General features: G+C 53.2%; 1 protein-coding gene across 1 annotated transcript in view; it reads left to right on the forward strand.

Annotated features, from left to right (window-relative positions):
• The window catches only part of LOC102448772 (phosphatidylinositol 3,4,5-trisphosphate 5-phosphatase 2-like), a 60,413-nt gene that overhangs the window by 24,835 nt on the left and 10,853 nt on the right, over positions 1 to 24,725 (forward strand). Inside the window, 17 exon segments of the mRNA XM_075940798.1 lie at positions 1,617 to 1,734; positions 2,079 to 2,175; positions 2,641 to 2,779; positions 3,024 to 3,123; positions 3,886 to 3,974; positions 4,739 to 4,820; positions 4,955 to 5,044; positions 5,479 to 5,595; positions 6,239 to 6,327; positions 6,666 to 6,753; positions 7,397 to 7,552; positions 7,854 to 7,929; positions 8,450 to 9,014; positions 9,423 to 9,465; positions 9,468 to 9,512; positions 9,515 to 9,527; positions 9,841 to 9,972. Coding sequence (XP_075796913.1) covers positions 1,617 to 1,734; positions 2,079 to 2,175; positions 2,641 to 2,779; positions 3,024 to 3,123; positions 3,886 to 3,974; positions 4,739 to 4,820; positions 4,955 to 5,044; positions 5,479 to 5,595; positions 6,239 to 6,327; positions 6,666 to 6,753; positions 7,397 to 7,552; positions 7,854 to 7,929; positions 8,450 to 9,014; positions 9,423 to 9,465; positions 9,468 to 9,512; positions 9,515 to 9,527; positions 9,841 to 9,972 — 2,039 coding nt within the window.

A 24,725-nucleotide genomic window follows, 5' to 3' on the forward strand; every position in this document is an offset into this window, starting at 1 on the left:
ACACAGCAGCATTATTCCGTTATTCTGAAATAACATAGTCCGTGTCTACACTGCAAGCAGTTATTTCAACATAATGTCAAAATAATGTCGAGCTGGAGGACTTCTTACTCTGACTCCTGTAGCTCTCATTTTACGAGGAGTGAGGGAAGTTGGAGGAAGAGTGCTCTAGCTCAGACTTGAGTTCACATAGCTCAAGTTGTATAGCTTATTTCGGTTTTAGCCCTGCTGTGTAGACCTGTCCATACTGTCCTGGGGCTGTTACACCCATAACCAACTACTTGAGATAAAGCCAGAGGGACTCACCATACCACTAGAGCCATTGACAAGCAGGAAAGATGACCTCCCCAATGGAGCCTGTTGTTGGGATCTGGTGCTCAGACATTTGGGTGGCATGTTTGACCTCACCTTTCTGCTTTCTTCACCACCCCCCTTGCCACCTGTTGGATGAAGGGCTGGAGAACAGTTCAGGGACTCACAGATGTCTCCAGTGGGAGATGGGGAAGCTGAGATCGTCCTCTCATCTGTGCTCTCTTCTCTGTCCCTCTCTCCCCATCAGGAGTGTAATTTCTCCCACTGAATTGAATTCTCTCTGAGCCATCCTCCTTAATGCCTGCCTAGGCAGGATGCATTCTCTCATCGTTAGGGTGCCATTTTCCAGGCTGTGGCCTCTGCAGACAAGGCCTTGTGGCACTGACAGTCATGGTCACACCCAGAGAACTGGGAAACAGGCCTGAGCAATCTCCCCACAGCCAGAGCTCAGGAAGGCCTTGCCCACAGCCCAGGAGTGAGCAAATGGAGTCTGGTCCAGGCCGGACTAAGGATGTTAAAATGCGGTTAATTGACTAGTCGACAAGCATTTCTGCATTCTTCCTTTAAATGTACAAGAGCCCCAGGATACATTTCAACGAAGGAATGTGGAACTGTCTGGGCTGCATGCGGGTATCTGCCTTGAAATGCACAAGAGTCCCCAGCAGGGGCTTTTGTGCATTTCAAATCCATGGAGACTGGGGTCAGCAGGGGACTCACAGTCCCCCCACTGACTCTGGGCTCCATTCTACACTGCATTCTTCTAGGAGCTCAGGGTCAGCTGGGGAGTCACCAGCTGACCCCAGGCTTCACTGTCCCTTTAAAATGGGAGAAGGTGGCAGTTTCAAAGGGGTAGCTGCTGCACAGCTGATCCACAGATCAGCTATGCAGCAGCTGCCCCTTTGAAAAGTGGTCTGGGAGTTTCAAAGTGGCAGCACCGCTATGCAGCCCTGCCACTTTAAAATACCCCTTCCCCCCCACACACTTTGCTGCCTCTATCTTATAGAGGCAGCAAGGGGGAGGGGGACAGGATACTGACTAGTTGACTAGTCAAAATACTATCTGATAAGCAAATGCTTATCAGATAGTCGACTAGTCTTTTACATCCTTAGGCCAGACACAGAAATGCGGCACATCCAAACATGATCCTGGACTCATTAAGGGGGTGTTTGGATACAAGGCTGCAGGGATGCCTTGCCCAGCTGCTGGTGGGTTGCCTATTGTAAGGTGATTGCCAGAAGGGCACAGTACGCTCTCATTCCCCTACTCTTGCTTAGGATGGTCTCACGCTCTTCCCAATCTCATTGCAGGTTGCCTTACAGTGCCTCTGGAACATCAAGATTGTGGTGCTAGTGAAGCCAGAGCATGAACACCGGATCAGCCATGTGAACACGTCGAGTGTGAAAACAGGAATCGCAAACACACTAGGTGCAGCAGAAGGGGAAGGGCAGTGTTCCTGGGGCTGGTGTGGGAGGAGAGGACAGCACCAGGGCAGGGAGATGCTCTAAGAGTCATGGCAGGGTGGGAAGGAGGATGAGGTCCGGGGCCATATCTGGGGAGTATTTTGGGGCCTGTATCTGAAGTCGGGGAGAAGGGAGCTGGGGATCACTCTGTGGACAGAGGGGAGTGTCTGGGGGTCATAGCAAGAACTGAGAAGATCTCAGGTCCTATTGGGGAGCAAGTCCTGCTATAAGAGACAGGCTCTGTGAGGATCCCCTGGCAAGGGGAACATGAAGGGCTGAGGGCTGACTGGGCCTGGTATGTTTCCTCAGGTAACAAAGGAGCTGTGGGTGTCTCCTTCCTTTTCAATGGGACGTCGTTTGGGTTTGTGAACTGCCACCTGGCCTCGGGGAGTGAGAAGACACACAGGTGATTGGGGGGCTGCTTCCTCAGGGGCCGAGAATGCCAGCTCAGCTGCCCCATGGCAAGTGCATTGCTCCATCATTAGCCTCTTCCTGGCCCTTCCTTTGCTGCAGCCACAGTCAGTTTTCATCTCAGCTTCCCTTCCAGGTTGGACATGCTCACTCATGCTCTTCCAGCTGGCTGGGGTGGATGTGTGCAGGGCTGGGACACTACCCGGCCTACTGCGGGGATAGGGAGAGGCCAAGGTGTTGGCTTGAGGGGACTGAGGTTAGAATCACTATCATCACTGTCTAATTGAAGGTGGGGGTGAGGAATGGGTGAGGACAGGAGGAGGGGGCCTTGTGGGGGCAGGGAAGGATCAGGGTGGGCTGGTCTCAGGTGTGTCTGTGGAGGCAGGTAGGAACCCTGAGGATTTTCAGGGTCATGGGGTCCCTGATTTGCTCTGCTTTGTGTCATCCTCGTGCCATGCAGGCGGAATCAGAACTATAGTGATATTCTGCGCTCTCTGCTCCTGGGTGACAAGAGACTCAGCAGCTTCGACCTCACACTGCGCTTCACCCATATCTTCTGGTTTGGAGACCTGAACTACCGCCTTGATATGGAGGTCCAGGTAGGACACTGGTCCCAGCTATGCCTTGGCTCATGCTCCACATGTTTCCTCTTGAGAATGGACCACCTGGATGGAATGCTCAGTCCCTCGTCCCAGCCTGGCCCCAAAGACAGGCAGGGGACTGTGAACATGCAGCTGCTTGTCTACTTTGTGGATTCCTATCGTGGGATCCCATGCTGAGGCAAGGGTACAGGAAAGCCCTGCAAGCCCTGGCACTTACAGACGCTCTCCTCTTCCCTCTCAGGACATCTTAGCTCATGTGAACAAAAAGGAGTTTGAGGCGCTGCTGGCTGTGGACCAGCTCAACCTGGAGCGGGAGAAGAACAAGGTGTTCCTGAGATTTCGTGAGTGCAGTGGGGACAGATGGGGAGCTCACATTGCCCTCCCAGAGCAGTGCCTGCCTGTCTGCTGCCTCGCCCCCAGCAAGGTCTACGTGGACCATGCCCTCCCGGTCACCTCCTGTACTCACAGTTCAACAGTGCTTTAAGGCAGGACACGCTCTACAATTGCTGCCAAAATACAAGAGAGACAGGACCCTCCAGGTCTCCCCCAGCAGCACATCCAGCACAGCCAGGCTCTGCCAGGCTGGGGCTTTGCCCTGTGTTTGGGGTTTAACCTGCCATGATACAGATAATAGCCTGGGGCCAAGAGCTTCACCGCCCCCCTGCCATACACAAATGCCAGAGGCCTACCTACCCTAGACAAGCAATCTAGTGTCTCCTGCCAGCCAGGGCTTTGCTGCAAAGTGTCTAAACATGCCAGAAATCTCGATGTGCACCAGAGAAACCCGGCCTCAGGTAGTGAGACCAGTGAGGTAGAGGGCTTGGCTGGGCCCTCAGGGGATGTTTGTGCACAGTTCATGGTGCTGAGGAGGGACCAGGGCTGGATAGCAGAGGGGCTACAGGCCAGGGTGGAAGTTGCTTTGGCAGAGCTAGAGCAGGGATGATGTTCAGGGCTGAGGAGCACTGCTAGACTTGTGTGCGTCGGGGGTGGGGGAGGTCTTGCAGTGGGTTTCTGACCCTGCCATGGGCTCTGCAGACAGTGACTTCCTGCCCTGGGCTGTCGGTGTCCAGTGCGGTCTCACTTCCTGTTTGCTCCACTTCCAGGTGAGGGCGACATCTCCTTCCCCCCTACATACCGATTTGAGCGAGGCTCCCGGGACACCTATGTCTGGCAGAAGTTCAAAACCACAGGGGTGAGTGCCTGGGCCTGTCGGGAAGGGGCTGGGATTTGGGCAGGGCTCCCATGTGGGACTGGCCCTACCTGACCAGGAGAGGGAATAGGGCTGGGCCAGCAGGCTCATTTCTGCACTCAGGGCAGGGATGTAGACACAGTGGCTTTGAGCCACCCCTGTTTTGAGCCTTGTGCTGGCTGCCTGTGGCCATGAAGAAATAGAGGGACCAAGGAAGACCAGAGTGAGGCCGTGGTAGGTCGGGGGTTAGGGCTCCCAGCCGCGTGCTCAGCCCACACTGCCTCACGCTATGATCTGTGCTGTCACACGGGGCCCCCACACTGCCAGAGAGACTGGGATGGCCTTACCATGCCCCTGGGAATGAACTGGATAGCAGTCTCCCTGGGCAGGTTAGGGCAACTGGTGGCCCCCAGCCTCACCCCCTTGTGGCCCCTTCCTCACAGGAGTCCAGAGCACCCCTCCCATGTCCCCCCCCCCATGGCGGCAGGTGGCTGGGCAGCACGGCTTTGCACCAGCTGCCCTGAGTCCCTGTGGGAGGCATGCTGGCCAGCCACAGCCCCAGCCCCAGCCAGCCCGGGCCAGGGCAAAGCACTGGGCACTGCAGGAGAGAGCCTGGGGGCAGAGTGCGGGCTCTGCCTCCCTCAGACTATGATACCTGCCACCTGCTGAAGGGAGACACACTGGAGCTATGGGAGGTTGCAGGGAAATGCAAGTAGCTCGAACCAGGCCCAGCCATGCACCTGCAGCTTCTTTGCTCTTGGTTGCAGGTGAGAATCAATGCTCCCTCGTGGTGCGATCGCATCCTGTGGAAGTCACGGCCTGAGACCCACGTGCTCTGCAACTCATATGGTGAGTGAGAGCCCTGGGGAGCTGCCTGGGAGCCCACAGGCCATTAGCCTGACGCCTCCAGCGCCCAACCTGGAACAGGTGCATGGAACAGGGGTTTCTGCAGCAGTGACGTGACTCCCTTTTCCACATTTCAGGCTGCACAGATGACATTGTGACCAGTGACCATTCGCCCGTCTTTGCCACGTTTGAGGTGGGAGTGACGTCTCAGTTTGTGTCTAGGAAGGGTAAGTCCCCCCATGCCCGCTGCACAGGGTAGGGAGAGCCTGTTCCCCTGGTAGATTTAGAGCAGGAGTGCTGCAGTCCCCACATGTCCTGAATAGGTTCTGCCATCACTGCAGTATCGTCGGAGCCAACACCAGTCACCCCAGGGCACCAGCCAGCAGGGCTGGTTAGCATTGTTAGTGGGGAGATGGACAGGTTAATCTTGGCCTGGGGAGCAGGAGTCAGGAAGCTCATTTTGCTGAGCCTGCAGACAGAGCTGAGCTAGGACTGATCCCTCCCTGTTGCCTTTGAAGCAGTAGCAATCTGCCACCCTCCAGGTTCATGGCAACCAAATCCTGCCCTGGTCCTCAAGGGAACAGCCCATCTGAGGGGTCAGATCTGGGGGCAGAGCGGGGCCCCTTCAGCATACACTGATTGGCCATTCTCTGTCTGCCAGCTCCTGGCTCCAGCCCCGAGTCCCTGGCCTGCATCGAGTGGGACAGCATCGAGGTGATTGTGAAAACAGCCAGCCGCAGCAAGTGCTACATTGAGTTCCACTCCTACTGCCTGGAAGGTGAGCGCGCCCTTGGAGTCTCTGCCGGCTGCTCTCCGGCGCCCCAGTGCGGTGCGAGGGGGCACTGTGCTGCAGGGGGCTCCTCACAGGGGGTGCTGTCCCCACACTCAGCACTGACAGTCAGTGCCCCGGGTGCTGTGCTGCAGGCGGTGCCGTTCTCCAAGCCACGCTTCTGGCCTTTTGTGCTCCTTGCTAGGGCCCTACCATAATGGACCGACCTGGCCATAGGATTTGAAAATTGGTAAATTCCATGGTTTCAGCTGTTTACACCTGAAATGTCCATGGTGGTGTAACTGTTACTATGGGGTCCTGACCCAAAAGAAGATGGGGAATCACAGCTGCCACATCTCACCTCAGGGGTGGCTGCATTTCAGCTGTGGGTGACAGGATCTCCGTGCAGTCTGTTCAGTGTCGTGAGATTCTTTTTCTGTGGGCAATGGACTGGCAGTGCTATCTCAATGGCAAACAACTGGGAGTTGTCCTGGGTTGAGTCCCCCTCACCCCGTGGCAATGTGATCGGTGCCTAGGAGAGGTTGGAGATGGCAGGGCGAGAGGGGAGACATGTACCCAGGTGGAGAGGGGGGTGGGTAGGCTGGCAGCAGGACACAGCTTTGCTCTTGTAATTCTCTGAATTTCTTGCCAGAGTCTCAGCGGAGTGGGGAGAACAGTTCTCAAAGCAGCGACATCCCAGGCTTCCTCAAACTCAGCTGGTCAGCGAAACAGCTCCCAGTGGTAAGCACCGTGTGGGGAGGGTGCATGCAGACTGGCAGACGTGTGCCTGGGCAGAGGCTGGCACAACAAGGGGAGGCGAATGAGAAGGACATGAGCAGACTATAAGAAGTGGCAGCCTCTGCCCCCTCTTCTGGGTGCTCTCTTTCCCTGGCTGACCTGAGCATGTTCTGTTGTACACAAAGTGAACCCAGTGGTGAGCCCTTGGGCCTTTTCTCTTGCACGACAGGCCAGCAGGGTCACTGTGATGTCTCTGTACCAGAGCTCAGTGCTCAGGCCCCATGGCTGCATGACTGGATTAGCAGTTTGCAGCCTTCTGAGAGTTGTCTCTCCCTGTGCAGCTGATCCCGATCTTGTCGGACCTGGAGTACCTGCTGGACCAGCACCTGCTCCTGAGCATCAAGGGCACGGACAGCTGCGAGTCATATGGTGTGTGCCCAGCCCCTCCTCTAGGAGGGAGGAGTGGTAGGGTGTGGCCAGGATGGGCTAAGGTGACTCCTACTGGGCTGTCTCCTGGAGTGGCCCAGAGCAGGGGACCAGTGGGATCTGGGTGAGCACCCACATTAGTGAAGGGTCTAGGTCCCACTGTGGCTTCACCTGCCCCTGCCTGAAGACCAGGGGCAGCAGCCAGGTATCCTCAGCAATGCCTGAGACTGTCCTTCAGCTGCTGTTGCCCCTGGCATCCATGGAGAGGGCCTGGGAGCCTGTAGCTAGTGCAGTGCCCTGATTGCCAAGCCCGGCCCAGGAAGGGGCAGTCAGTGCTTCACTGAAGACATGCTATAGTGAGCACGGTGAGCTTGGAGACTGACTCCATCTCCCCCAGGAGAAAATGGTTTCTCTAAACCCCTGGGAAATCAAGAGCATATCTGGAGTTTTGAGTTTTGACAGGACAGGCTACCCCCATGGACACTAGCTCTGTTCATATGAGCAGCTCCATGCTCCATGTGGCATCTGCCCATCCCGGCTCCTAGTGCTTTTTCTATGGGAATGTGTGACTGGGCGGAGGGTGATGCTAGCTGCTGTCGAGGGGGGGGGGGGGTGGTGCCTGTGGTGATGCTGTGTTTCTGGGTAGGTGAGTGCTGCATTGCCATGAGATCTATGATTGGCAGCCTGCCCCAACAGTTCGAGACTTTCCTCTTCCACCGGGGTGAAGAAACAGGCTCCATGCGTGGCTGGATGAAGGTTCGAGTCCCCAAGGACAGGCGCAGCACCCGCGAGAGGCTCTATGGTATTACAGCCAGGCCACTGAACTGCTCCCACTGCTTCAGAGATAAGGGCTTCAGTTCCCTGCCACCTGGGGAATGGGGAAAACCCGAGTATGTAGGAGCTCCCCTGCAGCCATCTCTCCTGCCCCATGAGGCACCAGGAGAAGCCCCAGGCCTGGAATAGGTGGAGCTCCCCTGCAACCCTCCCATTTTAGTGCTCCCAGTGGAGTAGCTGGGAGTCCTCCCCATCTGGGCAGACAGTTCAGCAGAAACACCTTCTTGTGCTGCATTCCCATGAAACTTGACAGTCTTTGTTCTGTGCAGAGTGGATCAGCTTTGAGACTGAAGAGACAGAGTCCGACTCCCCGACCCTCTCCAAGCCAGCTCTGCGCGCTGTCAGGTAACTGCCAGCATGCCATACCTTGGCCAATAACCTGCTAGGATGCTTGGTGCTGCCAGTCCACGGCTCATAATGGGAGTTTAAATTAATGGAGATTGCCTATCTCCTACAGCTGAAAGGGACCTTGAAAGGTCATCAAGTCCAGTCCCCTGCCTTCACAGCAGAACCAAGTACCATCCCTGACAATTTTTTGCCCCAAATCCCTAAATCGCCTCCACAAGGATTGAACTCCCATCCCTGGGTTTAGCAGGCCAATGCTCAAACCACTGAGCTTGGTTTGGTTTCTGAACCAGGGTGCACTCTGAGTGGATGAAGCAGGTGCTTGTCTGTCTGTCTGTCACCTAGGATTGTTGGTCCATCTGTCACATAGTGCCATGGTAGTCTGTCGTGGTATTGGGATGTCTGTCTGTCTGTCTCTGCCAGGAACTGAGGTTGGGTTTGTCCCAGGGTACTGGGATTATCTGTCTGTTGGAGCTGTCTGTCTGGGCAAAACCACTGACTCGGCTGATGTGTGTTTCAGGAGCCGGCCCCTCAGCCTCCCAGAAGCAGCCAGCAGTTACACCAATCCAGCCTATTTCATATTTGAGGGGGTCCCCAATGCCTGGATGCAGTGTTCTAGCCTGTCCGAGCCTCCCTACAGTCCGGCCAGTGACACGCAGGCAGACAGGCCCCTGGGCCGCGATCCATGCCGCAGGCTCCAGAGCCTGACAGGAGTACAAGCCTGCTCCTCCTCCCAGGAACAGCCACAGAGAAGCCCCCATTTCTCTGTGCCCGAGACCACCTCCTATGGGCACCAGCTCAGCCCCTCCCAGATTGGAAGGCACAGGAGGCCCAAGTCAGCCATTCTGGCAAGAGACCAGCAGATGGCCAGTGACTGTTCCCTCACAGCCCTTCAAATGGCTTGGTGCCTCAGTGATGTGGACACAGAGTCCCCCAAGACAGGAAGCTGCCTGAGCCCCAGCCAGCAGGAAGGACGGAAGAACCTGCTGCGCCACACCCGCAGTGCGCTGGTGCCACCACCTCAGAGCTGCTGGGAGGGAGCAAGGTCCCAGCGGGACACTCCCCGACTCAGCCGTGCCAAAGAGGTATGTCCTGGGCAGCCCGCTCTGGAAAGCACCAGCTGGCTCCTATTCCAGGGAGACATGAGGCACAAAGACAAGATATGCCATGCCTGGCGAGGGCTTCGCGCTGGGCCTGGAAGGCGCTCCAGGCATAGGGAGGGTGCTCGTTCACAAATCACTGGAGACCTGTGTGTAAATGTGACCAAGCACCAGTGAGCTTGGGGTCTCCCATCACTTCCCTTTCCCTGGCTCAGGAAAGGCCCAGGGCAGGATGCTTCACAAGGAAGACACCTCAGCAGATCTGTGAGGAGGGAATTAGCAGCGATAGCACAAGACCGGATTCAGGAAACAAACAGTGCTGGGGCTAGTGTTGTCACTTTGCAGTCCCCTGGTGTGATGCTCTTGGGCCATATCCTGGTTCTTCTTTCCTAGTGGCCCTGCGGCAACGGTGATCACTCCCAGAGCATTGGCATGTGGGCCTGGAACAGTATGAGGAGGGGCTGTATGAAAATGGCTGGGATGACTGAAGTTCTTCAGGTATCATAAGGAGAGTGGCGTGTGAGGGTGTGTAGGCTCAGGTGTGCCATTGTGCCTTACTAGAGTATGACAGAACAGCTCACATCCCCCAGGGCAAAAGCTAGGAGTTTAGCGTGTGGCAGGATGAGAGTTGAGGGTTCCCGGCAGAGCACAGGGCAGAGACTAGTGGGAGATGACCTCTGGAGTCCCACGGTCTTTCCATGTCCACTGGCCATGTGTGGTTGACCTCTGGAGTCCTATAGTCCTCCCTGCCTCGTGCTGCATTGCTGGCTTCTCCCTCAGTTGCTCTCCTTCTCTTTTCTCCTTTGTCCAGAAATATCACTGACCAGGACCTGCTGGAAGCTGGAGTGCTGAGTCCCACGCACAGGAAGCTCATCCAAACCACGCTCCACGAGAGCAACAGTGGGAGCCTGCAGCCGGACCCCAGTGTGAAACCAAATCCACGGTGAATCTGGCATTCGGGCGCCTCTGTCCTAATCTCCTCTGGGCAGCTGCCTGGTGCAGTGGGTGGTGAGCTGCGGAAGATGTTCTGTCCCTGGGTATGACACAGGGCCAAGATCTAGGGTCACTGGGCTAAGCCTTTGGATTGGAAATGTCCCCCTTGCTGCCTGCCTTTGCAACCTTCACTGGCCTTCTGGTGCCTTCCTATGGCAGTGGCTGCAGAAATGCCCTGGGTTGTATATCTGTCTGAAGCTCTGCAGAGACCATTTAGCCTTGTGGTGAAACTGGCCACAACCCCAAACTGTCTAGATAGGTTCCAGGAGGAGTGACTGGAAATGTTCCCTCTAATCTTTTCCATTCATGTGCAGATTTTTTCCATCCATGTGTGGAATAATTTTTCTATGTACCCTGAGGTATGTGCAAATGTGCACCACCAATGGAAACAACAACCGAGCTGTGGGTGCCCTGCTAATCAGCTGGGTGGTGTTTGAATCTCTCCTGAGTGGCTGCACAAGCACACTGCTTACAGGGAACACTGATTACATGGAATTCAGAGGAGCCAGAACATAACAGAGGAGACCCTGCTGCTACCGAGATTCCAGCACTAATAGAAACTCATCCTTTTCTTCCTTCCCTCTTTGAGTCACAGAAAGGGCCTGGCTTCTCCTCTGATGCGCATGAATCTGAATGTAGTCCTGCTCCACTTACCCCCAGCGTGGAGGCATGATACATTCGGAGCCAGGGGAGATGAGAGCAACAGTCCATGTGGCCACATCGCACTGGAGCTTTTTCTTGTTGAGTCTGATATAGCTGATGTGTGTAGGGACTCCACAGCTTGAGCTGGCTGGGCACCTCTCCCAGTCTCTGCCCAAAGAGTGTGGAGCGCTAGCTGTGCATTGTGCTTTGGTCACATGGGCTTGATTTCTCTAGGCTCTGAACTGAACATCCCACAGCAGACAACAGCAGGGGGCCTCCAAATGTGTCAGGAGGGAGAACACTCTAGTCTAATGCACTTAGGTATGGGCAACAGTTTCTCCCGGTCCAACCTGGTGCCTTTGTAGGAGCTGAAGACTGCCCGATCTCCTTAGATGGCAGCAAGGTGTTTGCAGAGCAGCCCATCCGCCTGTCATGTGCCTACAATTCCACTGTGTTGAGCTCCAGTTTCCACATGGAGTTTTTATAGGCTCCATGTTGCTGGTTTCTTGTGAAATGCACTTTCTGTTTCATTAACAATAAAACCACAAAGCTGGGAGGAAGCTCCTCATCGAGTCCACTTTCTGGTTTCTCTGAATCTGTAGTGAGAGGATGAAGTTGGTGCTTGAGGCAGGGAGAAGGGGCTAGTGCTGGTGTGGGCAAGGATGGTCTATGCTTTTCCTGCTAGATAACTAGAGCAGCACAGCTATCTCAGCCCTGCCCAGGCTCCCTGCCAGGCCTGGCCTTCCCACAGAGCTCTGCCGATGCCTCTCAAGGCTGAGCAGCAGCACCCAGACCTCTCCTAAGTGCTGTTGCTCCCCTCCAGGCATGGTGAAGAAAGGTGCCTGTGAATCTCTCAGCCACCCAGAGGAGTTTGGGTGTGTGTGCATGTATGTGCACATGCAAGTGTAGATCTCTCCCATCCCCCAAATATACCTCCCCCCCCCCCCCCCCCCCCCCGCCGCAGTGAATTTTCAGTCTGGTTCCATCTGCAATGAACCTGTCCCAGCAGGTTCTTTCTGCTTCCTTGCATGGATCAATCTGTTGCTTAATATTTGAGCTGCCGCGCTGTGCCCAACCCACACATATCGATGGGCCTAAGTCACACAAGCTGCTGTATGTTATTTAACACGGTGGTTCAGGGAGGACAGTGAACAAATATTTGGGTTTCCTTTGAGCAGCTAGTCAAGCCCCTACTCACTGCTATATTAGTTGGGTGCTTGTGTCAGCCTGTCCACCCCTGAAACATACAGGCTGTGTCTACACTGGGCCACTTATTCCGGAAAATCAGCCGCTTTTCCGGAATAAGCTGTGAGCTGTCTACACTGGCCCTTGAATTTCCGGAAAAGCAACGACGCTCTACTGTACAAAATTAGCCGCTATTCCGGAAAAACTATTCTGCTCCCGCTCGGGCATAAGTCCTTATTCCGGAACACTGTTCCGGAAAAGGGCCAGTGTAGACAGCCCAGTAGTCTTTTCCGGAAAAGCGTGTCTACATTGACCACAGACGCTTTTCCAGAAAAAGGGTTTTTCCGGAAAAGCAGCCTGCCAATGTAGACGCTCCTTTTCCAGAAAAACTGAAAACGGAATAGTATTCCGTTTTAAGCAGTTCCAGAAATTCATGCCAGTGTAGACACAACCACAGTGTGGCTGGCTATAGTGCGGTCTCCACCCCCCTCCATACCCATTATAAGGCACATTCCTCAGGCTGGCCTGTAGGTGGCAGCACTAGCCTTTGTCCGGAGAATAACTGAGGCTGGGGCTCATTGGCACTGGTGTGAATCAGGAGTAATTCTCCTTCCCCTCCCCCCCCCCCCCCCCCCCGCCACCCCCAGGCATGTTCTGCTGCCAGGCAGGGGTAAGTCAGAGGGGCTTGCAGGTCCGCTGAGCTGAGCTTAGTACAAGGACCATGGAGGAGGAGAAAACCCTGTAACAGCTCCCAGCACAGGTTAGCACAGGGGTGAAGGGCTGCCCTAACTTGAACCTGTCAATGGCCCAGCAAGTGGGAGTGCAGCAGCTACACACCCTCCACTGCACTGAAACACCCACTGCTGGGGGTGCTGGGGGCTGTTAGCACCAGCGCTACTGGGCTGATTGCTCTGAACAGCAGGGGTTGCTCAGAGGGTGCATATGGCTCCTATACACTGACACGGCCAATACAAAAATTCTGGGGGACATGCTGGCTTGGCCCTTGGTGCCCTGCCCAGCTCTGCACTTGTCTGGGCTTGCTGGGACTGATTCACCACTAGTGCCACGGTTCCAGTGATGCACTCGGGAAAATCCCCACTGCCCCGGTGCACTCACAGGCTGAGGAAATAGCTGCCAAGCAGAATGTGCCACGGCTCCCTTTCTGCCATTGGCTCCCTTCCTGCTGTTTGCACTCAGGTCCAACCTTCCCTGGCTCTGGGGCAGACGCTGATGGCTTCGGGGGTGCCCAGGACCCTGGAAAGCTGCAGCCCATAGGGCGCACCAACGTGTCACCCACTGCTCCAGGTGAGAAGTGTGACCCACACCTTGCATCTGCTCATTTCTCACCTGGCTTGCAGTTGTGCTGCAGATGGGGCATGCGAGCGCATGCTAGGGTCAACACATATGGAGGTGTCTGGACAAAGGCAGTGGTGTAGGGCAGCTGTGCTGAGTAGCAGGTGTAGGGGTATAGTACAGCGGTGGGTAGGAATGTGGCACAGGGCAAGCGCAGCAAAGCAGCTGGCAAGCTTTGTCCCACAAATGGGAACCTCTTATCAAGTGCAATTTCCCCAAATGATGCAACATTTGCTATTTGATCTCCTGTTAGACCAGGCTTCTGGCAATGGGCTGGCCAGGCCGACAGCAAGGAGGGGTCGGGGGCTGCAGCGGGTGCATGGAGTTGTGCACCCAGACCTGGGGGTGCTATCGTTCACCACAAATGTAGGCTGGGCCTTTGTAGGGCAGGTGTCAAGCGTGCGGGTCTGTGCAAAGTGTCATTAGTAAAACCTGTCTCCTGGGGTCCCACAACAAAGAGGAGCAAAGCAGGGGTTCTGATTCTGCTCTGGCAGGAGGAACCTTCAGCCCTAGCTCACCCCAGCAGGAATCCAGTGGGGCCCTTTCTGGGGCTGGGAGAAAGCAGTTCTGGCAAAGGGAGTCGGAAGCTGCAAAGAGGGGATGGCGGCAGCAGCTCACTTACCGGTGCTGGGAGATCAGAGCTCACCAGTGGTGTCTGTGCTCCCCACTTCCCCCTGCAAGTTTCTCACTGTTCTCCTGTGAAGTGCAATTTCTTTTCAGGTAGGCAACAGAACCAGGCAACCCATTTCCCCTGCCGCTTCTCAGCCCCTATAGCCCTTCTCCAGTCTAATCTGTGAGTGTATCACAGTGTGTGAATCTACAAAAGACCAGCAAGTGTTGGGCAAGCCAAGAGGAAGTGAAGACAGTGTCTTAAAAGGAGCAGAGGATGGGCGAGGGGAGTGAATAAGCAGGGAGCAATGAGTCTGCAGATCAGGGATTCTGCCGGAGGCTGAGTGCCCGGTGGCTGGGTCTGTGCCCCTCAGCTGGGCAGGCGTGGGGAAGCGGTGTTCTTGGGACTGCCCATTGAGCCGGTGAGCTGAATAGAAGGAGGGAGTTAGCACTCTGTCTTGGGTGCTTGTCCCCGCCTCTCTCCACCCCAGCCCTCCCTCTCCTTGGCACTTTGCTCACAGAGCAAGTCTGAAATGCTGCAAGTGCCCAGCGAGAGCAAGAACTGCATGGTGCCCAGAAGGAACCTCAGCACCGGCTGTCCAGGGATGGGATCGAGCTGGGGTCCAGCCCAATACAGGGCCACACGTCACCTCAGGAACTGACCTTGGAACCAGGGAGCACAGGTGAGGCTGGGCATGGAGGGAAATGGCGGGGTGCCCACAGGGAGCTGTGGCAATATTGCCAGGCAGACCCAAAGGGCCACGGAGAGGTACTGCAAGAACCTGCATGAGGGAGGGCGAGGGAGACATGGGGGTGCTATCCAGATACTGTATTACATTGGAGCCCTGAGCCATAGTTTTGGGTGCAGCATGCACTGTCCATCCCTCGCCACCGCAGAACTAACCCCCTATGAACTTCAGAGGGGCAAATGGGACCAAGTCAGGGAGGGCCCAGCGCTGGGGAGTGGTGTTCACTCCAGACCCAGAAAAACAAACTCACTTGTGAAAAACACCAGGACAGGAGACAGGACCCGGGTGACAACTACGCTGGGGGGAGCACGTGTCATTTCAGGGCCCACCCTACAAGTGCTCAGACAGCCTAAGCTCGCCGAGGTTATTGTCTGTTATGGGTGTGTACAGCGCCTAACACAGAGAGGTCCTGATTCCTGATGGAACTCAAACCTTCCCTAGCATGGAGTCCTGACCTATTCCCTGCCAGGCCCATGTCCATGCATTCAGCCCTTGGTCTGTGTTCAGCAGACCAGCCACACTGAGCCTCTTCTTGCCCCTCCAGGGGAGCTGGCCACAAACTTCTCTGAGGCTGGAGGCTGAACTTTGTGGGTGTTAAACAGAGATCACTGAATGACTCACCCCCAATAATGTGTGGTGACACAAGCCAGAGCCCTGACTCATGTCCCGGCATAGCTCCCTCCTCACTCAACACACCTGCTGCCATCACCACCCCCACCTCTGCGCAACATGACCTCCCCCTCCTCACATCAACATGGCCGCCTTCGCACCCCACAAGGCCACCTCAGTGTAAGGCTGGCTTGCTCCCTGGGCTGCACTAGTTCTACAAGCTTTGAAAGACTGCCCAGGTTCCCCCCTGCTTGTGTGAAGGACACAGTCCCCACGTGTCCTATTGCACGAGGGTGGGAACACTGGCTCGTGGCCTCTGTCTGCTGACAGAGCAAAGGGGAGCACGCTCACCTCCCATCCTGCCTGGCTGAGAAAATGGGTCACTGTAGGGAGGGGCAGGCAGCTTGCCATGTGTGAGGGACAGTGCTGAGGTGTTGAGCTGTGTCTTTAATTTCTGGCAAAGACCTTTGGGGTCCTGCCTCCCCTTTGTCGGAGGAGAAATAGCATCTGTGCTTGGGGTAGCTGCATGCAGGTCCTGCTCTTGCAGGGAAGGCTCAAAGCGAGAAATTGGGACATGCTCCTCTTGTGACAGAACTGCAGTGTGGAGATTAGAGACAAGGGGCCTTACACAAGAAGCTTTACTTTACTTCCTCTCTTGTTTTGCAATTTCTTCAAGGCACATGAAAGAGGGCGAAGTGGCGCCCCCTCATGCCCCAGGTCATAGGGTGACCCGCACTGGGTTTGTCCCTCAGCTGCTAAATCACTTGTCAGTCTGTCAGCAGCCCCCACATGCCCAGCCCAGCATGCCCAGCCCAGCATGCACTCCTGCCTAGGGATGTTAATTGAATAGTTGAGTAACCTCATGAATTCTTATTGGGTAGTCGACTATTCTGTAGTCCCCGGGAGTGGGGCCAGCAGCCAGTGTGCTCCAGCCCCACTCCCGGGGAGGCCCTTGCCAACCCCATGCTGCTTCCTCTCTACCAGAGGCAGCAGTGCAGGGTGCCAGGTGGGAGCTGGTCCACAAGGGGAGGCAGTTTAAAAACTAGCTCCCCTCAGGGTCTGGCTGCTTCCCACCCCGCACTGCAGCAGCCCGTCTGGGGGTGGGATGTGAGCTCCTGCACCCGGCACAAACTGCAACTGAGCCAGGCTGCCTGCCCGCCTGCCTCCTAATAGATGAAGTGGGGGTAGGTCCTGTACCCGGCACAAGCCGGGACTGAGCCATGCTGCTGGCCAGCCTGCTAAAAAAATTACTGTGGGAGGGTGGGGGTGGAACGTGTGTAGTCTATAGCATTAACCTATAAGCTTTTTGCTTATCGGTTAATCAGTTAATTGACTAGACTATTCCATCCCTACTCCAGCCCCCAGAGTGGTGGTTTAGGAGATACACCCTTGCAGTTTCCTTGCAAGAAATGGTGTATCACATAGAACACCCGATTATACCCCTGGCTCCTGAAAGGCCCTTAAGGCAGGAGATAGGCGCTTTCAGCTGTTAAAGCAAATCTGGGCTCTTTACTAACAGTCTCATTCATTTTATTGACATTTTTATACTGCCTGTGTCAATATATAAACTAGGATGCACCTGGAATGAAGTCATACAGCAGGGTGCAGTGTCTTTTTCCAGTAGCGAGAGCAGGTGAAGGGAGTTTCTTAGAGTCCAAAGCCAAAAAAACCCACTGGTATCATTTAGTTTGACCGCCTGTGTTGTGCAGGTCACAAACCATGCCCAAAATAATCCCTAGAGCTGAGCTTTGAGAAAAGCATCCAATCCTGATTGAACACTGGGTAGCAGGAAGCATTTGGCCTGAGCAGTGGGAGGGATTTGGCATGGGCAATGGGATATGGCAGGGCATGGAATGGGAGACAGACAGCAGGGTCTGAGTAGGGCCAGGAGCAGTTGGTGGGGTACAGGCAGGGCCTGGAGCTAGGGTTGCCAGGTGTCCGGTTTTTGCCCGGACAGTCCGGTAATTGCGTCTGGTAAAAAAACCCAGAAAATGTCCGGTATTTTCTGTTTTTCCTTGGATGGAAGGTCATTCTTCCCCTGCTGTGTTTGGTGAGGGTGAGGAGGAGTGGAGAGCTGGGGAGCGTGGGAATTTAAAGGTGCAGTGACCTTTTTTTTCTTTTTTCTCAACAAGTTTGGTGCCCTGTTTGTTTGGGGTTTTTTTGCTCAACCAATTCTTTTCCCCATCATGTTTGGGATTTTTTGTGAAAGTATCTGGCAACCCTACCTGGAGATTTCCTTCCTGAGTCAAAGGGCTGAAGCCAGTGCATGCCCCCTGGATACTGGGCATCTTTTTGCCCCCACCAGCTGTGGCGCACACTGTTTCTTAGTCACTGTAGACTGGCATGCATGGCCTTTGTAGGGGCTGCTGCTTCATTAACTGTATCTCAGTGCTGCCCATGTTGCATCTGGGCTAGCTCCGCAGAAGGGAACAAAGGGACTGTTTATGAGAGGGATCCAGGATGTATTGTCTAACATTGATCATACAGCTTTTGGGGCAGTCACACTGTATTATCCCATACACCCCCTTCTCTCTATAGGCTCAGCCTTTTTCCTAAGCAGCTGGGCCATTTCCTTCTAGAACCTGGCCCAGCTGCTCCTCCTTTTGGCTATGAATCCTACTGACCACACAGCTGTGGCTATACTGTTATTTTTAGGGTGCTAGCTTGATCAAAGCTAGTGTAGGTATGGCTACCTAAGCTGGAAATTACATCTTCAGCTCCAGTGTAGGTATGCCTCATGTGTCAGGGCCAGGAGCACTGACAAATTCAGTTTCTAGGGACCACATTCTGTGCAGTGTATGGGACTTGAAACGACATGCTTCATTCTTGATTTTAATTAGATAGATAGATAGATAGATAGATAGATAGATAGATAGATAGATAGATAGATAGATAGATAGATAGAATTATGATAGGTTTGATTGAAAGGTAATAGCATCAGGGCAACATACTTAGACTTCAATAAGACATTTGAGATTGTAGTAAACAAAATGAATATGAGCACAAACTAAAAGCTGGGTAACTGACTGGTCTTAAAATGGAACTATAAATGGGGAAAAACGTAAACAAAAAATAATCTAGTAGCACCTTACAGACTAACAAAACATGTAGATCAGTGGTCCACAACACGGTGCCCACGGACGCCATGGCGCCCACCGGGGCATTTATGTGTGCCTGCCTAGTTGGGGTCGCGACGCGGGATGGCCGGGGGAGGACGGGTCTCACGCGCTGCGGGGCTGAACTCGTGCCGTGACAGGGAGTGGGGAAGCGCCAGCGGCGGGAGAATCTGCTGGGGAGTGCAGCGGAGAAGCCATGGGAGCAGGGCAGCCGGTCTGGAGCGGTAAAATGGCCGTGGTGGGGGGTCTGGCGCCGGTGCAGGTGCACTTGGCACAGGACCAGCCAGCTGGGCAATGCAGCAGGATGACGTCACCCACCGGTGGGGTGACTGATGTAGATGGGGAACCACTGATGTAGATGGTATCATGAGCTTTTAATACTCCTGGCATCTGAAGCAGTGGGTGGTGCCCACAAAAGCTCATGATACCAGGTGCTACTAGACTATTTGTTGTTTTTTAAGTTTTTCCTGTTACAGACTAACTCGGCTACCCCTCTGAAGCTTATAAATGGGGAATTATGAGTGGGTGGGTGTGTTTCTAATGGGTCCAGCAGAAATCTGTTCTTGGCCTTGTGCTATTTACTATTTTTATCAATGAACTGATTGAAAACATAACAAACAGCATCGGTAATTCGGATCATATGATAAGCAGGGTGCAAGCAAACCATCTGCATTTACACAACCATATATATGTAAAGTCTTACATTCAGGGGGAAAAACACGTGGGCTATACTTACAAGATGGGAAGCTATATAGGATAGCAGTGACTCCAAAAAGGACTAGGGGTCCTGGTGCATAATCAACTGAACATAAGCGACCAGTGCAACACCATGGTTAAGACAGCCAATGTGATCACTGAATGCCTAAACAGGAATATCAAGTAGAAGTAGGGATGTTATCATCACCTCTGTCTTAGGCCACACTGCAAATACCAAATCCAATTCTAGTGTCCTCAGTTCCAAAAGGATGTTAATAAATTGGAAAAAGTTCAGAGAAGAGCCATGGGAACAGTTAAACCAGACTCCAGGAGGTCGAGCTGTCTAGCTTAGGAACCAGAAGGTTAAATGGTGACTCTCAGCCTATAAATAACTACACGGGGAAAGAGAATATCTTTTGTTCGATTGATGAGAGAGACAGGTTTTTGAGCTTACACAAAGCTCTTCTTCAGGCGATCTCAAGAAGAGCTCTGTGTAAGCTCAATAACTTGTTTCTCTCACCATCAGAATTTGGTCCAATAAAAGACATTCACTCACCCGTCTTGTTTTGCTAAGGTTCTGGGACTGATGTGGTGCATACCTGAGTGCAAAACCTAGCAGACAAAGATGCAACAAGCTGCAAGGGCTGGAAGTTGAAATGAGAAAAATTCAGGCTGGAAAGAGAATGCAGTATTTTTTAATAGTGACTCCTCAGTGCCCTTTCTGGGACACCTGAGATTGGGAGCACTTTAGGCTGTGCAGCTGGGACTGGGAGGGGTCCTGTAGCGGGGCTGTTGAAGATCCTCTTGGCTGGAAGCAGAATCCTGGTTGCTTCTTTTTTTGTTTTTGTTTTTTTTCAGAGCTGCTGCACGCTGCCTCTTGCCTGATAACATCTTCCTGCATCCCGTCTGGAGGGTGCATCTTCTCATTTCCCTAGCCTGTTTCACAGCCAGAGTCAACAGTGAGAGCAAATAGAGAGCTCCGGCCTGAGGATAGCACAAAACTGATAGGAGTGATTGCTGATAGGGCCAGGGCTGGGGGAAGGCATCAGCTGAGGGTCAGATGAGTGCCTGTTGATAATGAACTAGGCAGGGCATGGAGAGAAGTAATGATCTCTCTCTCTGAGGTGGTAGCAGGCATGTGCCAGATTGGGTTTCACTGTCTTTCATCCTTCTGCCCCTGAGGAGCAGATGAGCTTTTGAGACCCTTTTCCTGCCACTACCGGTAACACTTCTTGCAGGAGAACTCTCCCCACAGCAGAGGAAGTCCAAATGTTACTTCCCTCTCAGCCCTGGCCCTGCTCCATCCTTGTCTGCAGGTGGCATCTATCTATCCAGTTGGTACTCAGAAGGCCCATCACTGGGTGTCAGATACCTGACATTTGCATAAAGCGGCTGTTGGCCTCTCCTCATTCCTGGAAATGTTGTTCTCTTTGAATTCCATGTGGGGAGGTGCCACTCTCACGGGAGGCCTCACTTGAAGACGTGGCTCTTGCCCAGAGATTCAGACAGGCTCAGACCAAGCCTCGTCTCATGGAAGATGTATTCTACTGCTGGGGTCCCCTATAACCACGTACACGCTCTGCCCTGAGCAGCTTTGTGTTATTCTGTTCTCCATGGGACTTTCCCCAAACTATTCAGGGCAATTTTGTGCCTGGGCTTCTCAGCTGCTTGTTCCTTCTGTCCTGAAATTGGGCTGGTTACAGAGTTGGGGAATTTCCTGTGCAGTTTTATAAGGGGAAAATCCATTTCCTTACTCTGTGGAATCCTAAACATCTTAAGGTGCTGTCCCAGCTCCTGTCACCAGTGAGACAATGTTGCTGTTCCCATGGTGAAATGCAGCTTTTACAGGGTTTCCATTGGGTAATAATTCCATCTTTGGAGATAAGGAGCTGTGGAATGTTCCCTATGTCCCAGCTGTCATGACACTTTACTGCCAAGTTATGTCTACTAAGGAGAGACCCAGGGAGATGCGTCAGTTAAGGATCTGACAATGGCTTCTCCTTGAGGGCTAAAAGAGGAGGGAGTACTTACTATTTATCTTAGGGTTTTATAGTGCCATCCACATAAAATCAACAACAATGCCAAAGTCCATATTGGACTTCATAAAATCTCTTACGTTCCTCCCTTTTGAGAATCAAAACCCTTTAGGAGAGAGTGTGGGGTTGTTTTCTGAAAGGTGATAGTGGTGAGTAGGGGTTTGAGAATAGAAGGAGGGGTTCATATTGTGAGCATCACAGAGGGTGGAAAGGCTGTCTCAAAGAGGAAGGCCTTGCAGTGATTCCTAAAGATAGTCAGGCTCTGGATTTGCTTGATCACCTTTGTAAGACTGTTCCATGCTTTATCACCAGCCCCCATGTGCTTTGGCTGGGGTTTTGAGATTTTCATTGCCTCAGTGAAGTACAGTTGTCATGGTAACTCTTAGTTCAAAATTCAGGCCCTAATGTAGCCAATCCATTAATTGCTTTGAAAATTAGGACCAAAGCCTTAAACTGGCCTCAGAGCAGGTGGAGGGACTTGAGCACAGGCCTGATATGCTCATGGCAGTCTATGCCATGGAGAAGGTCGGCAGCCACATTCTGTACCAATTGGAGCAGTGGTAGGCAACTTGCAGCCCATGGATCCATGGCTGTCCCTCTCCCCCATATGCCTCTTGAGTACTGGGATATGGGGCCCCGTACTCCTCCCTCCCAGCAATTTTGTAGGAGCCATAAATCAGCTGTTCATGGCATTCCAGCTCTGGGAGGGCAGGAGAGGAGTGGGGACAGAGCATGAATCAGGTGATACATGTGCTCTGAAAGTGCTGGAAGGGAGGAGAGAGCAGGTAAGTGTAGGGTTTTGGTGCCCTAGTGTGCAAAAGGCATGTGAGGGGCAGCCAGTTGGGCCATGGGGCACAGGTAGAACCTCAGTGGGCTGCAGGCTACTACAGACCACTGAGGTGGAGAGCCACTCATGCAGCCCACTTACTATTCATGGTTGCTCATCCCTGAGCTGGAGAGCCTGTGTATCATCTTCACATTCAGCATCAGATGCAATGATTTACTGTAACCCAGCCGGGAGGTGACAAAAACATGAATTGGGTTGGCCAGGTCCTTTTCTGGGAGGAAGGGTTGAAGATTTCTAACACACTGAAGGTGAAAGAAGGCATTTTTGGAAGCAGATACCACCTGGTTATCCAGGCATAGCAAGGAATCAAGACTCCGAGGATTTGTATCAGTCTGACCAATAGTGGCTACATGCCTTCAATGGCAAATGGACGCAACATCTTGGCCAGCTATTCCAAGCGTTTCCTATCTCCAGCTACCATTCTTTTGGTTTTGCTCAGGTTTCACTTGGACCAGCTGCTCTTCATAGAAGAGCTTATTTCTTGCAGGCATTTTGACACCTTAATAGCAGCAGTAGTTGAGAATCCATCGAAGATGAGATAAACAGTTGAGTTCTTGGCATACTGCAGGCAGTTGAGCCCATGAAGTCTCACTCAAGTAGTGAAGAGAATCAGGGATAGCATGGATCCAACAGGACCAAGCAGGCGAAATGTTGGAAGAGGAAGAGCCAGTTCCCATTACTGCTCTGGGTCAGTAGGCGAGGAATGACTGGAGCTACTGTGGAGCAGAAATGACTACTCCAGCTGTGTCCCATAGGGATGTTAGTAGTGCCTTGTGGTCCATGGTATATAAGGCTGCAGCAAGATCCCATAGAGTGAGCAGAGAGATCTGACCTGTGTCCATGGCCATGAGATTGTCTTTTACTGTTACTAGAGCAGTCTTTGCACTGTGCCTGGTGCTGAACCCTGATTTGGAGATGCCCAGTATATTGGCTGATGTCATATGCTGTAGTTGTTTTCTCAATGGTTTTGCCAAGGTACGGGAAGTTGGAGATGGGATGTTAGTTGGAGAGATCTTCAGGGTCGAGTGCTGGCTAGTTGATGATTGGGCAAACTATTGCATTTTCCAAGGAATTTGGTATGTGTGCATCTCTGAATGGCCAACTGATTATTTCCATTAAAAATAGGCAGACCTGTTATTCTTTGGCTTTTACCAGGCAAGAGGGGGATAGATCTGCTTCACATGTAGCTGCTCTAATATGTTTCAAGGCTTTTTGAGCGTTAGCCAGTGTGATTGGGTCAGACTCAGTCATAGGCTACAGGGCTGGTAATACAAATCACATTGGAAGGAATTTTGTCCCGCTTAGCTCCAGAGGTATTTGGCTGATCTTATCAGTAAAGTATGCAGACAGCCCTTCACAATGGTCGCGCTTGGCTCTGGAGTCTGAGCAGTCTGTGTTGATTAACTGGTTCACTGGATGGAAGAGCTCTGATGGCCCAGATTCTGCTGCATTGATTGTTGACAAGTAGAAGGCTCGTTTTGACTCTTAGGGTACGTCTAGACTACATGCCTCCGTCGACGGAGGCATGTAGATTAGCCAGATCGGCAGAGGGAAATGAAGCCGCGATTAAAATAATCGCGGCTTCATTTAAATTTAAATGGCTGCCCCGCTCTGCCGATCAGCTGTTTGTTGGCAGATCGGGGCAGTCTGGACGCGACGCGCCGACAAAGAAGCCTTTCTTGATCGGCACAGGTATGCCTCGTGAAACCAGATTTACCTGTGCCGATCAAGAAAGGCTTCTTTGTCGGCGCATCGCGTCCAGACTGCCCCGATCTGCCAACAAACAGCTGATCAGCAGAGCGGGGCAGCCATTTAAATTTAAATGAAGCCGCGATTATTTTAATCGCGGCTTCATTTCCCTCTGCCGATCTGGCTAATCTACATGCCTCCGTCGACGGAGGCATGTAGTCTAGACACACCCTTACTGCTGTGGCCTAGGCCTGGAAGTGTGGTGTGTGCTGTTGACTGTGGGATGCAGAATGTATTTCTCCATCTCTGAAGTCTGAATCGATTGCCTGTCGCGTATGTCAACCATGGTGTCTTCTTGTGTGTGTGTGTCACTGTCCCATTGATTTCACTCCAGTTTATTCTTCCTCTCTTGGGGTATAGGACTGTTAAACAGAGCAAGTTCTATCACGGCAGCAGGGCAGCTCTACGCCACCCTTCAGTAAGGAGAGAAAATGTTTAATGTTTCCCAGGGGCACACCAGCCACACATGGGCATCATGTCACAATAAATCAAACTTCACCTGGTCCAAAAGGATCTTCTAGCCAGTAAATACTCACAGGAAAACTCTGTCTTGTGCCTATTCAAAAAGGAATTGATGGACAGAGGCCTGGGGTGGGACATGGCAGCTCCACAGCTGCCAGATCCTCAGCCTGTGTAAACTGGCGTGTTTCTATTGATTTCAATAGAGCTCTACTGATTTACAAGCCTGAAGATATCTGATCTGTCACGGCACTTTAGGAGAGGTGAGAAAGAAGAATCCTGGATCCAGTAGACACTGCGGAGGAATTTTAAGGAGGCATGCAGCGTTCCCTCTAGAATTTGCCATGAATGAGAGGAGCGAATTTTGTCTTGTGGACCAATATTGAGGGCGTGTGCGCTTGTTCGGATGTGTGCCATCATGGCACCCACCAGTGGCGCTGCTCCCTGAGACACTCTCCCAGTACAGAGATACCAACCTAGCCCTGCTCCTTGCTGCGACCCTGAGCCCTGCTCCTAAGCACTGCCCCCTGCCCCCCGGTGGGGAGAAGGTGATACCTGCCCTCTTCCAGGGAGTGCTCTCCCAGGGGAGCCTGTGTGCAGGGCAGGGGCTGCCCCAGGCTGCTCCCTGCAGAGTTGGCTGCAAGTCCCCACCT

Source organism: Pelodiscus sinensis, chromosome 13, assembly GCF_049634645.1.
Source record: "Pelodiscus sinensis isolate JC-2024 chromosome 13, ASM4963464v1, whole genome shotgun sequence".
NCBI lineage: Eukaryota > Metazoa > Chordata > Testudines > Trionychidae > Pelodiscus > Pelodiscus sinensis.